Source organism: Zootoca vivipara, chromosome 9, assembly GCF_965207765.1.
Source record: "Zootoca vivipara chromosome 9, rZooViv2.hap1.1, whole genome shotgun sequence".
Classification (NCBI taxonomy): Eukaryota; Metazoa; Chordata; class Lepidosauria; order Squamata; family Lacertidae; genus Zootoca; species Zootoca vivipara.
In genome coordinates, this window is record NC_142592.1 from 15,460,029 (window position 1) to 15,471,895 (window position 11,867).

General features: G+C 39.4%; 1 protein-coding gene across 3 annotated transcripts in view; it reads left to right on the forward strand.

Moving 5' to 3' along the window:
* POT1 (protection of telomeres 1) overlaps positions 1-10,228 on the forward strand; it is a 67,269-nt gene extending 57,041 nt beyond the window's left edge. For all 3 annotated transcript variants that reach the window (XM_035127247.3, XM_088652546.1, XM_088652547.1), the window contains 5 exons: positions 168-303; positions 1,752-1,846; positions 3,854-3,945; positions 6,317-6,422; positions 8,236-10,228. In XM_035127247.3, the coding sequence (XP_034983138.3) occupies positions 168-303; positions 1,752-1,846; positions 3,854-3,945; positions 6,317-6,422; positions 8,236-8,345 (539 nt within the window). In that variant the 3' untranslated portion in view covers positions 8,346-10,228. The remainder of the gene's footprint in view (positions 1-167; positions 304-1,751; positions 1,847-3,853; positions 3,946-6,316; positions 6,423-8,235) is intronic.
* Positions 10,229-11,867: the final 1,639 nt, after the last annotated feature.

An 11,867-nucleotide genomic window follows, 5' to 3' on the forward strand; every position in this document is an offset into this window, starting at 1 on the left:
TGTATGATTGTCTGTCTGTCTCTCTTGAGATCCAAATATATATGTACACACGTTATAGACACAAGGGTGGCCAGTGATAAATTTGATAATTTTGCTCACTGCTGTTATTTAGCATGTTATCAGAGTATTAAAGTAACCTAAATGTAGCTATTTCTTTTTATTAATAGGAGGCACACTGAAGGAAATCTTGAAGCTCTCGAAAAAATTTAAAGGAATTATACCCGTAAGAGCCACAGAAGACAATCTTGTGTTGCTGGATCTTTCAGCTCCATTTCTTTGGCAAGGGAATATACAACACTATGGGTAAATCTAACATACACACCAATATTAAATCTGGCTTCTTAACTCCAGTTCTGATGCTGAAACCTTTGATCGGTTGTTAGACCTTTGGAAAATTAATTACTTTATCTGTCCTTATAGCAAATATTAAAATGGAAGAAGACAGGATGATATGTTCCTAGCTGGGTCGAAATTTACATGCTGGTGTTATTTTTATGCCTGTGCTATGGGCAGGGTAGCCATCTTAAGTGTGCAAAGTGCATAACTTCTGCCTCCTTTGAATTAAATTGGGAAGTTGTTTCATGCACTAGAGTTGTGCATGCGTTACGACTACTCTCAGATGTGCCATGTGCCACTAGATCACTGGAGCAGGGTTTAATCCGTGTCAACAAAACCTGCAAAGATGGTAAAGGCCATTTTATGGAGGCATTTCTAAGCCACAAAAGGTAACATCGCATTAGTTGTGCCTCATCTGTAGTACCGTGTCCACCTCTGGGCAAAACCATTTGAAGAAGTAGTTCAGGATGACAATGAAATCCTATAAGGAAAGCAAGTCCTATAAGGAAAAGGTGGTAGGAACTGGATATGTTTAACCTCCAGAAGAGAAGACTAAGGATGGACATAATAGCACTGTTCAAATACATGGAAAGGGTGCAAAGTCTTGCTTGCTGCTGCTACCCACAGAGGGTTAGATCTACGTAATAGGTTTCAGTTATAGGAGGGTAGAATTTGATCAGACATTAGAAATGGTAACAAAGCGAATTTCTTGAGGGAGGAAACTCTTCTTTGCTACAAGGGAAGAAGTCAGTGGGACTAATGAAACTGAAATCACAGTCTTAATTTGTCTTGACTTAGACCCAGTTATACTGGACAATAACATTCACTTTCTCTACACTAACAACACTTGGTTTATTTTCTGCAGTCATCCAAAGTTAAAAGATGCCTTTTTAAGCATGCTATACAAGCATTTGCATACTTTTCTTACCTGGAAAAATAGTTTTGTTGCAGCTCTCTTTTTAAAATCTACAAACACCATTTTTATGTTGATGATTTTTATGGCTATAAAATGTTCTTTTTTTTAACACTGCTGAAGTACTAAAGAATAAAATTATTTACTTGTTAGGTCATGGGTAAATTATTAATTCAGTCATGTTTTAACATATTGTACCGTACCAGATTGATTGTTTCTATTGTGTGAAGCAGTTTTGTGTCATTAAACAACAAAGAGCAGTGTTTAAAAAATATATGCTTAGCAATGTATCAATTTGCCTGACATTCTTCAGTTCAACTGACCAAGGAATTTATTTTTATCGACAGTAACTTATAAAAGGCATTAAAAGTTTACTGCTTTTCTAGGCCATATAAAATATCTGTCTATAAAGCAGCAGGAAAATGTTCTTCTGACAAGTTTGATTCTGAGAAAACCTAAATATACAGAACAGTTAATACTATTGTTTTGTTTCAAACATTAGGTGCAAACACTGTTCAAATCCAAAGGCAATAGCAAGCCTGAGTCCCTTTGCTGCAGAGAAAGATCCATCGTGGGAGCCCTCTACCATAGCACAAGGTTAGATTTTGCTATTATCCAGATTTTTTATTCATAAGTATTTTTATTCAGAAGTCCATGTTTGGAGAAAGCTGCATAAATCTGAAGATTTAAAAAGTTATTGAGTCCAGGAGAAAGAGGAAGACTTGCGTTTCATTCCAAAATAATTGTTATTTTGAAGATGCTTCTCTCATCATTTGTGCCTTGTTCACGTAGGAGAGCAAAGTTATATTAAGTTGAATAAAGTGTCTCTGGCATTAATCTCAAATTAGATTGACTCAGGGTACTCAAAGCAGCACATTAGGCAGTGCTCAAAGCCTGACCCCCTTTGTGAACAGGCCTCTTGTTTAAATAAGGGCACCATTGAGATGTAATAAATGGCTGAGTTGGTAGAGCATGAGACTCTTAATGTCAGGGCCGTGTGTTCGAGCCCTACATTGGGCAAGAGATTCCTGCCTTTCAGAGGGTTGGACTAGGTGAGAAGACCCTCATGGTCGCTTCCAACTCTAGCATTCAATGCCTGAATTTAGCATACAGAGCTTTCCTGGCAAAGAGCAGGAAGGTCCCTAGCTAAATCTCAATCTGATACGTATTAGTCTGACTTCTGATGCGTAGGAAATAAAATATGTAGCTTTTAAGTTCTACAGAGTCCAGTGCTATTACAGTGGTACCTCGGTTTAAGTACACAATTGGTTCTGGAAGTCTGTACTTAACCTGAAGCCTACTTAACCTGAAGCGAACTTTCCCATTGAAAGTAATGGAAAGTGGATTAATCCATTTCAGACAGGGCTGCAGAGTGCTTAAACTGAAAGTACTCAAACCGGAGCGTACTTAAACCGAGGTATGGCTGTATTATACGCACGCTTCCCAAAAATATCCTGCAGAATCATTTGATCTGAATTAAGTAATAGGGCTTTTCTGTTAGCCCCGAAACAGAGTGCAATGGTGTGTAGGCATTATTATTATTTTGTAGGGACTTCCGGGAATGGTTAGGTTCGAAACACAGCATTTCGTGCTGCGGTCCCTGTGCCCCCATGGAAGTGTGTTATGTGAATTCCCGAATTTCTGGAAGTAAAATAAAGCATGATTAACTTCATCACAAGTAATAAATGCAGGGGAAGCTGATTTTGATAGTTGATTTATGTAATTATTCACAAATTATCGCAAGTTCTATTTAGGGTGGCTTTTATTCTCAAGAAATGACCTTGATGCTGATTTATGTAAATAAGAACAAATGTTGGTTTCTCTGTTGCATAGCATTCACCTTTCAAAAGATCTGCATTTGAGCAGGCAAGAGGAGCTCAACTCCTCTCTCTTGCTCCATGCCTGCACTATATTCACTCGTATGAATCTTGTCCTAGCAGAGGACATAATGGCGAAACACAACCAGCAGCATTCTGTTCTCCCGCCCCACCATAATCTACCTAAGCAACGACAGCAACAAAAATGAAACCAGAATTGTGTGTTAAAAAACACACACATGGAACCAGAAAACTTAATTCAGTGGCTGTTCATATCTTCATTGGACCCTGCTTTAAGAATTTAAGCTATAGAAAATAAATTGGTGGGTTATTTTAACGGGATACGTAGCAGAGCAGTTCTCTGCAGGGGACCATTCTTCTACCAAAGAATTAGTAGCACTTTCCCTTTCAGATTTCCTTAGGAATGGAACTGGGCAGAACAAAATGAAGCCACAATAAAGCTGCCAAGATATCTACTAGCTATAGGGAAATAACTTATAAAGCCTACACGAAATTAAAATTTTCACTGGATGCAATTGTGTATGTAAATGCTATTGAGCATCTTCCACAGCAGCGTTACTATGTTACTAAGGTGCAGTATAGATAGCTTGGGTGCACATCACTGCGCAATTCACTTCAGTAGAGGGAGCAGTTTAGTTGGGAGCCGTTCATTTCATTCACACTGGAATCCTCTACAGCAGAAATAAATCAGTGGATGACAGTGGTGATTATGTTGACTGTATCTCACCAATCTCTAAATACAACTACTTATTTCCCGCCTGCTTAGCTTTAGGACTTGTGCCCCTTGAATATGTCTTCGTGATGAAGTTTGTGCTGGATGATGGGACCGGAACCCTGGATGTGTATCTCATGGATTGTGTAAGAGATGAAAGAATTGTACTCTGAAAATATTCAGTTTGAATATAAGTGTGTGCTTGTATATGGCTGTTCTCTCAAGCAACATGGAGAGAGAGCAGAGTTACAGTAGAAACAGTAAGAACTATGCACTAGTTTAAAAAATTCATTAGTTAAGCGCACGTGAAATTGAATGAAAATAGCCATTTTCAAACCTTGATTTTTAGATTATATACAGCAGCAGCAAAAGACATATCAGGCCGGCATTGAGAGGGCCTGACCCCAATGCTAAATGCTGGGCACAAGCAGTTGAGCCTGTTGTTCTTCTTGACACTGGATGACCGCTAACTTTTCTTTGCCCAGATTTGGAACATTTTGGAGCATCTGTCATTTTAATTCCCCCAGTGTCTCTCTCTGGTGTTATGACATGCCACCATGCTGGAACTACAATGCTACACACACTGTACTTGATTCCTTTTGTATCCTGCTCTCATCCCCCTTTCTCTGTCTTAGTTTCTCTCTCCTCCCTTCCTTTCCAGCTGAAGGAAAAGGCTAGAAAGAATTCCTTAAAAAATACTTGGGGAAGCTGCCATGGGATACAGTGGTGGCCACCAACTTGGATGGCTTTAAAAGAGAATTAGACAAATTCATGGGGGAAAGGGCTGTTGATGGCTACTAGCCATGCTGTCTGTGTTCTGCCTCTGTGGTCACAGGCAGTATATCCTTCTGAATATCAGCTGCTGGAAGGCACAGGAGAGGAGAGAGTGTTCTTGCACTCAGGAAACCTACAAACATTTGGTTGGCTACTATGAGAACAGGAGGTTGGACTAGATGGGTCTCTTGCCTGATCTAGCAGACTCTTCTTGTGTTAATTTAAAATTCTCTAGAAAAGAAAAAAGGAATACTAATTAGCGACCCCTTTCTACTTGGGGACAGTTTGCCCATCACTAGTTAGAATTTAAGCAAAGCTGAAGAAAGAAGATAAAAAATATTTCTTGTTTTATAAAAAAAATATAGAATGACGGCCAACTCCCTCACAGAAGAATGTGGGGAGCATTTAAAAACTTGTCAGTCTGGCATGCTTCAACAAAAATGTACAAGTACAGCGGTGCCTCGCTAGACGAAATTAATTCGTTCCACGGGTCAATTCATGTAACAAATTTTTTGTCTAGCGAATCCCAGTTTCCCATAGGAATGCATTGAAACTTAATCAATGTGTTCCTATAGGCTCTGGGGGACTGGCAGTGGCATGGAACGGGGCTTCGGAGAAGGTCTCCGAAGCCCCGTCCGATGCCGGCTGTGTGCAAGGCGGCGGGGGGAGAAGCTCTCTTCTCCTAGCCACCGCCTTGCCTGCCTCCCCCAACAGAATGCAACTTCAGAGGTATCTTCCTTTTGCCAGGGGGGACGGAGCCGAATCGCAGCGGGCGCTGCTTGCCCCCGCCTGTCTTCCCCGAGCCAAGGGGAAGACAGGCAGGGGCAGCCGCCGCACTGCCACGTTTCGGCTCCGTCCCCCCTGGCAAAGGAAGATTAGCCGCTTTCTATGGCCTCACTTCGTAAGACGAAGCGGCGGTCATAGAAAATTTTGTTGTCTTACCGATGCCTTGCGCAACGCAAAACTCTTTCGTCTAGCGAGTTTTTAGTTATGCGAGGCATTCGTAAAGCGAGGCACCACTGTAAGGTTTTTACAAATAGATGGACATGAAAATTACAGGGGGGAATGTTTTAATTTCTCTTTAACTTACCAGTTCTTTATATGCTTAAGTGTTGCAACAAGGTACAGCAGTATAACTTACAAAAATATTTAGAATCTGAACTCTTCAATTACATAGAAGCTATAAAACAGAGATAATGTTATTACATCTACTCATACCGAATAGCACTAATTGGCACCTGTAATTTCTGTTATTTTTAACTCCAAAGTGTTGGCACGCGGGCTTATAGTGTAGTAGACGAGACTACAGTGTATTCTGCGAGTTAAACTGCATATTGGTGGTAGAAATTGCTCAACATACACTTGAGACATACATTCATGTTTTATTAAGATCTAGTCTACAAATGTGGTAGATTATTTCTATTTTAGCTATGAATTTTAATAAAGCTAAGGCTGGCATGAATTCCTTTGAGAGGGTGAGTGTAAATTCACTTTTGAATTAGATTAAAGTGAAGATGTTTTTTAAAAGGTGCTCCTTCTTGTTATACGAGAACATTAAAAACAGATTTAAATATCAGGCTGCTTATGTGAATAAAGAATGCTATTCTCTTCTGTTTTTTAAATTTGCATTGTGTTAAAAACATGATGTGTGAAACATGTTTTTGTAACATGAAATTTTCATTTCTTTGCCAAATATCTGTTGACTAATTTAATTATATCTGCATCATCTTTCCTGTTCTCCAGAAAGATTTCTTCCAAATTCCAGCTTCTGAAGTTCTGATCAATAATATTTTTCAAGAGAACATAGAAAGGATCATGAACAAACTTTGCCCTTCAGGCACAAATCTAGGTGAGATACTTATCATAAATTTGGAAGAATGGTTAAAATCTACACAAGTTTATCTTTTTAATTTTTGCACTCTGTAGGAAAGATAATTAAATTACATCTTTTCCTGCTGCACCACAAAACTCTACACTGGTTTGTAGCTCTGTTTTTTTAAAAAAAGTTTTGTTGTTGTTTAATCGTTTAGGCACTCCTGTCTTCCACTGCCTCCCACAGTTTGGTCAAACTCATGTTCGTAGCTTCAAGAACACTATCCAACCATCTCGTCCTCTGTCATCCCCTTCTCCTTGTGCCCTCAATCTTTCCCAGCATCAGGGTCTTTTCCAGGGAGTCTTCTCTTCTCATGAGGTGGCCAAAGTATTGGAGCCTCAGCTTCAGGATCTGTCCTTCCAGTGAGCACTCAGGGCTGATTTCCTTCAGAATGGATAGGTTTGATCTTCTTGCAGTCCATGGGACTCTCAAGAGTCTTCTCCAGCACCATAATTCAAAAGCATCAATTCTTCGGCGATCAGCCTTCTTGATGGTCCAGCTCTCACATCCATACATCACTACTGGGAAAACCATAGCTTTAACTATACGGACCTTTGTTTAAAGATATAGATGTATAATTTCTCCATTGGCTGCAATATTCAAAACAGAGAATTTGGTACAAAGGATAACTATTCTGTACAGCATGGTACGTTTAAACTGTATCCTTAAAGAGCAACCTAGCATTTTAGCAGCACCGAAAGGTGTTTTCAAATGAAGTCACAGATGGTATACTTCAGTGGCCCTTCTGTTCTCTTTATATGCCGAAACCTCATGAAACTATCTATAAAGCCTTAAGGACCTCTGTGCATTTGCCAGCCACATTTAGTCCAGTTGGTTGCCAGAGTAATTTAAAGTTGCCTTTTCCTATACAAGAATGTGACTGCCTGTATGCATTTCTGAATTAAAACTATTTGTGTTTGTTGATGACAAATGCTAGCTTCTTCTGCCTGTGTATTATTGAGCCCAGTTTCATAGTGTGAGACTATTGTGGATTGTTTTGAGATTTTTTTCCTCCCTAATAGAACTTGAGAAATACATTTTGGCCTTCAGAATTTAACTGTGCATAGTGCAAATATCTGATAGACTCAGCAACAACCATGACACTTTATTGATTTTATGCCGAATTTGGGGGGGAGGAAAAATGAGAAAAGTAATATCTGCCATGCTAGCAAACACAGGAACATTGATTTCACTTGGCAGCGGTTCATGTATAAAGGTCATTTTTTTTCAATGCAGAGTGCTTCAAACAGAAGCCCAGCTGAATTTTTCATGACTTACCTAACCAAGTTTTTGTTTCACATGAAATAGGATAAGTGCTTTCTTTGGCATCTTAAATATGTATACAGTCATACCTTGGATCTGAACGCCTTGTGAGTTGAACGTTTTGGCTCCCGAACACTGCAAACCTGGAAGTGAGTGTTCCGATTTGTGAACGTTCTTTGGAACCTGAACATCCGACACAGCTTCCAATTGGCTGCAGGAGCTTTCTGCAGCCAATTAGAAGCCACACTTTGGTTTCCAGAACTCCACTTTGGAGTTCCAGAATGGATTCCATTCAACTTCCAAGGTGCAACTATAGTGTCTTGTAGTCCGTGGTGCTGTTTCCTTCTGCGCTACATGAATACCCTTGTGATTATAGCCACATTGTATGTGCCACTATTTCTGTCCCACTGCTGTGATTCTGATTTATGCTTAATGTTTCGAGGCCTATACAAGTTTTTTTTTTTATAATCACAATTCTTGAATACAGAAACGCACATTAAAACCAGTCATTTGCTTTTGATTGTAGACAACTTGCCGTGGCTGGACTGTTTTATCAAATCCTACTATGTCACGGATGGAATAGAGCAGCAACTTTGCTATCGGGTTTTTGACACGACGATTGCTGAAGATGTCTGATATCCAGCTACTTGGAATATTTAAGGGTTTGTAATGTTTGTTGATTTCATTGGAATATATAAACGATCCAAGGGATGCTTTAAGGTGTTTGCTTTTTATTAAATGTGTGAAGAAGTCCTTTGTTCTGAATCAACATATAACTTAAAATGGATTTTTTTATATACTGTTGTTCGTCATGGAAAATTCCCATATGTTCTTTGCATTTCTCCAGGTAATACACAAGTCATAACTCACAATTCCCGCCCCCTCCAAAAAAGCTTATTAGTTTGTTATCCTCTAGTCTAGCATGACTTTCAGAGTCAAACAAAAGTCCTTAAAGAAACTCTTGACCCGATCCTACAAGCCACAGTGTGGGGCCATTCACTAAAATGGTGCACGCTGTCTTTGATTAGAAAATATTGTTGCAGTGCAATAGCCCATGTGCAAAAAGCTTCGGGTTATGCCACAATACAGATAGGATTTTATTAGCTTCTTATCGCTGTTGAAACATACAAAACGATGCCATCGCTTTCAGACAGATAAGAAAATATCAAGAGTATCAGGCACATGCATGCATACAGTACAGTAATAGTATTTGAACCTGAACTATTCTGTACATACAAAATGAGTGCAAAATACCTATCAGCTAAGTGCTGTTTGCGATAGCACGTTCAGTTGTGTTTGCCTCTCAGATCATGTTGCACATGACCCAGGCAGCTAAATTTGGTGTTGGCTACACACTCCAGCTGATCTTCTTTTCTCCTTTGCATAATCTGATTTGGGAACCATTTTTAGACCCGTGGAGTTTCAGGCCAGTAAGTCACTGTACTAATTGGCTCTTAGAGTGAAACAAATTGCTCCGGGTTTGTTGATCTGCAGTCCGGTGTACATATGCTCATGCAAGACTTTTAACACAAAAAGTTTTCATCCAGTGGTCAAGAATTGTATCTTATTAAAATGTATTACATGCTGGCAGCTACAACACTGCATTCCAAGCCATGTAAAATATTTAATATAGTCTTCATGGTAAATTTGTCTTGATGCATATCATGTGGCTTTTTTATTATTATTTAGGTAATTAAGAATGGATTGTTATTGCAGTTGTTTGTGGACTTTTTCTATAATGGACATTATTTCTGATCCCCCAAAGCTCTTAACTGCAAATCTACTGAATATAAGGGCTTTGAGCTTAGTTCTTTGCCTAGGAATGTATGACTGGCAATATTTCTCAAGGCATCTGCTGCTCAGCACTGCAAAAGCAACGAGAAACGGGAAAAATTAATCAGTGGGAATTAATGTTTGCAGGGGGGGGGGGTCTTAAAATCTCGTCCTGTTGCAAGGATTAGTCAAGGGCCACAATCCCAAACTCCATGCAAGCAGACTGTCCTATTTATTATAGACTACCTATGCACCTGAATAAACCTAACATTGCTGAAAGTTGAAGAAAATGGGACAGACCCTGTCTGCATAGAGCACCCAATGTATGTCAGAGCTGCTGTGTGCACAGTGGAATCAGTAGAGTAAAAATTAATTGTGCACAATTTATATCTGTGGAATCAGGTCCAAAAAGCTCATTTCCAAATATTTATTCCTTTGTACTTGCACTTAATAGCTTAAGTGGGTTTAAGCACAGCAACCGCAGCTTGTCCTTCTGTTGCAAACGTTTTGTGTACGTGCAACATTATATCCTCTTGTGTTTTATTATATGGGTTATTTAAAAGCATTATTTGGCATACTGAGCTCAATTCAGTGCATTTTGTGTTGACTTTGTCAAACCTTTTCAGATTTATGTTTGTGTAATATAAGACTTGGATATGTCAGGATGCTCAATATTGTAAATACGCACATGTTTAATAAACACTTTTCTTTTTTTCCAAAATAAAAATAAATTCTTAATGCCTTTTTTTAATGTTCACCTTACATTTGTAATCTAGTTGGCAAATGAAAATGGTCTCCAAAAGGGAAAGTTTATGTAAATGGAAGAAAGTTGGTTCTTTTTCCTCCAGGCTATTGATGTAGAAATGTGTAGACAGGTGGGCTAGTAATATTTCATATTCCTATATGCCAGATAGAGGGGCTATTTGAGAACTAACTTTGTTCATCAATCCTTCTGTCACTCTGCAAATGCCTGTTTTTCCTTCTGAATGCATGCACTGGGAAGTGAAAGCCCAGATCACTGCATGTGCCCAGACTGAAATAGGCACTCAAATCCCTGTCCACCCACTACAATCATGCTGTTATCAACACACATATTAATAACGGGGGGAAGCAGGGCATAAAACAGCTCCATACATGAAGAAAACTGGCTTATGGGTTATATTCTGACATACTGATTTCTCAACCCCTTCTGCTGCATAGTATATGCTGTTGGGCCAAATTCAGTGTACATACAAATGTACGTATATGGCTTATGACCCACATATTGGGTGGAATACCTTCTCCCCCATTTGTGGAGCTCCTTCCCCCTTCAAATGTGATCAGTGTTGACCCTCATTTTCAACACAAATTAAAAAGCATATATTTTCACCCAGACCTTTTGCTGAGCTCCTCTGCACAAGCACTTTGCTTTTGTACCTATATTGAATACTGTTCATTGTGATTTTAACTGTTTTTTTTTAAAATCTGTGCTGAATATTTTTGTGTTGCTGATGTAAACCACTTTGGTAGACATACTGCCTGAAAGGTCATTATTAGTATTAGTATTTCATGGTGTCCTACACTTCCAATCGACAAGTTCACACAGAGGGCATTACTGACTATATTCCTTGTGGAGCCAGTTGCTTTGGGGCATTCAAATAAACTTGCCTCTAAGCAAGTGCATGCCAACATTTTTCAAAAATACCTTAGACAGACTGATTTGCCTTGGGCTGTAGGAGCTTCATTCAATATTTTGCTTCAGTGTTCAACTAGGTTATCGCCTTTTTAAAAAAGAAAAGTGAAGCTTTCCCTCTTTGCCAATTCTCTGCCATGTCTATTTGAATCAATGTCATTTGAACATCTATTTGCATGTAAAGGGGAATATTGTGTGTTTACATGTCATCTCACTTTAAGACAATCCAGAATCAATGAGTAGCACTGTAGTAATGTATTCTGAAATGGATTAGTTTAGCAAAAACCACAGCAAAATTGGAGCCAGTGATGCATTATGGGAGAGGATGGAAGGGAGAGAAGGAAGAACACAGTAAAAGAAGGGAAACAGTCAGCCACCTCCTCACTTTCCTGGCTGCAGGGGAAAAATCTGCAAGTAGCTAATGCTGTACCTTAGTAACAGCCACTTTGGGAGGAGCGTGCAAAGGGGAGTGGGATTTGGAGAGGAAAGACACTGTTTATTTGGAGACCTGATGAGTAAAAGTGACATGGAAGTTCTGTACTGTAAAGCAGAGATAGGGAAGCTGTGGATCTCCATGCATGGGATTCCAATTCCCATCAGCCCCAGGCAACATGGTCAATGGTCAGGGACTATGGAAGTTGTAGTTCAGCAATACCTGGCCGGCCACAGTTTCCCCATCCCCAATGTAAACCCTGCAGGATATAGTTGGATTT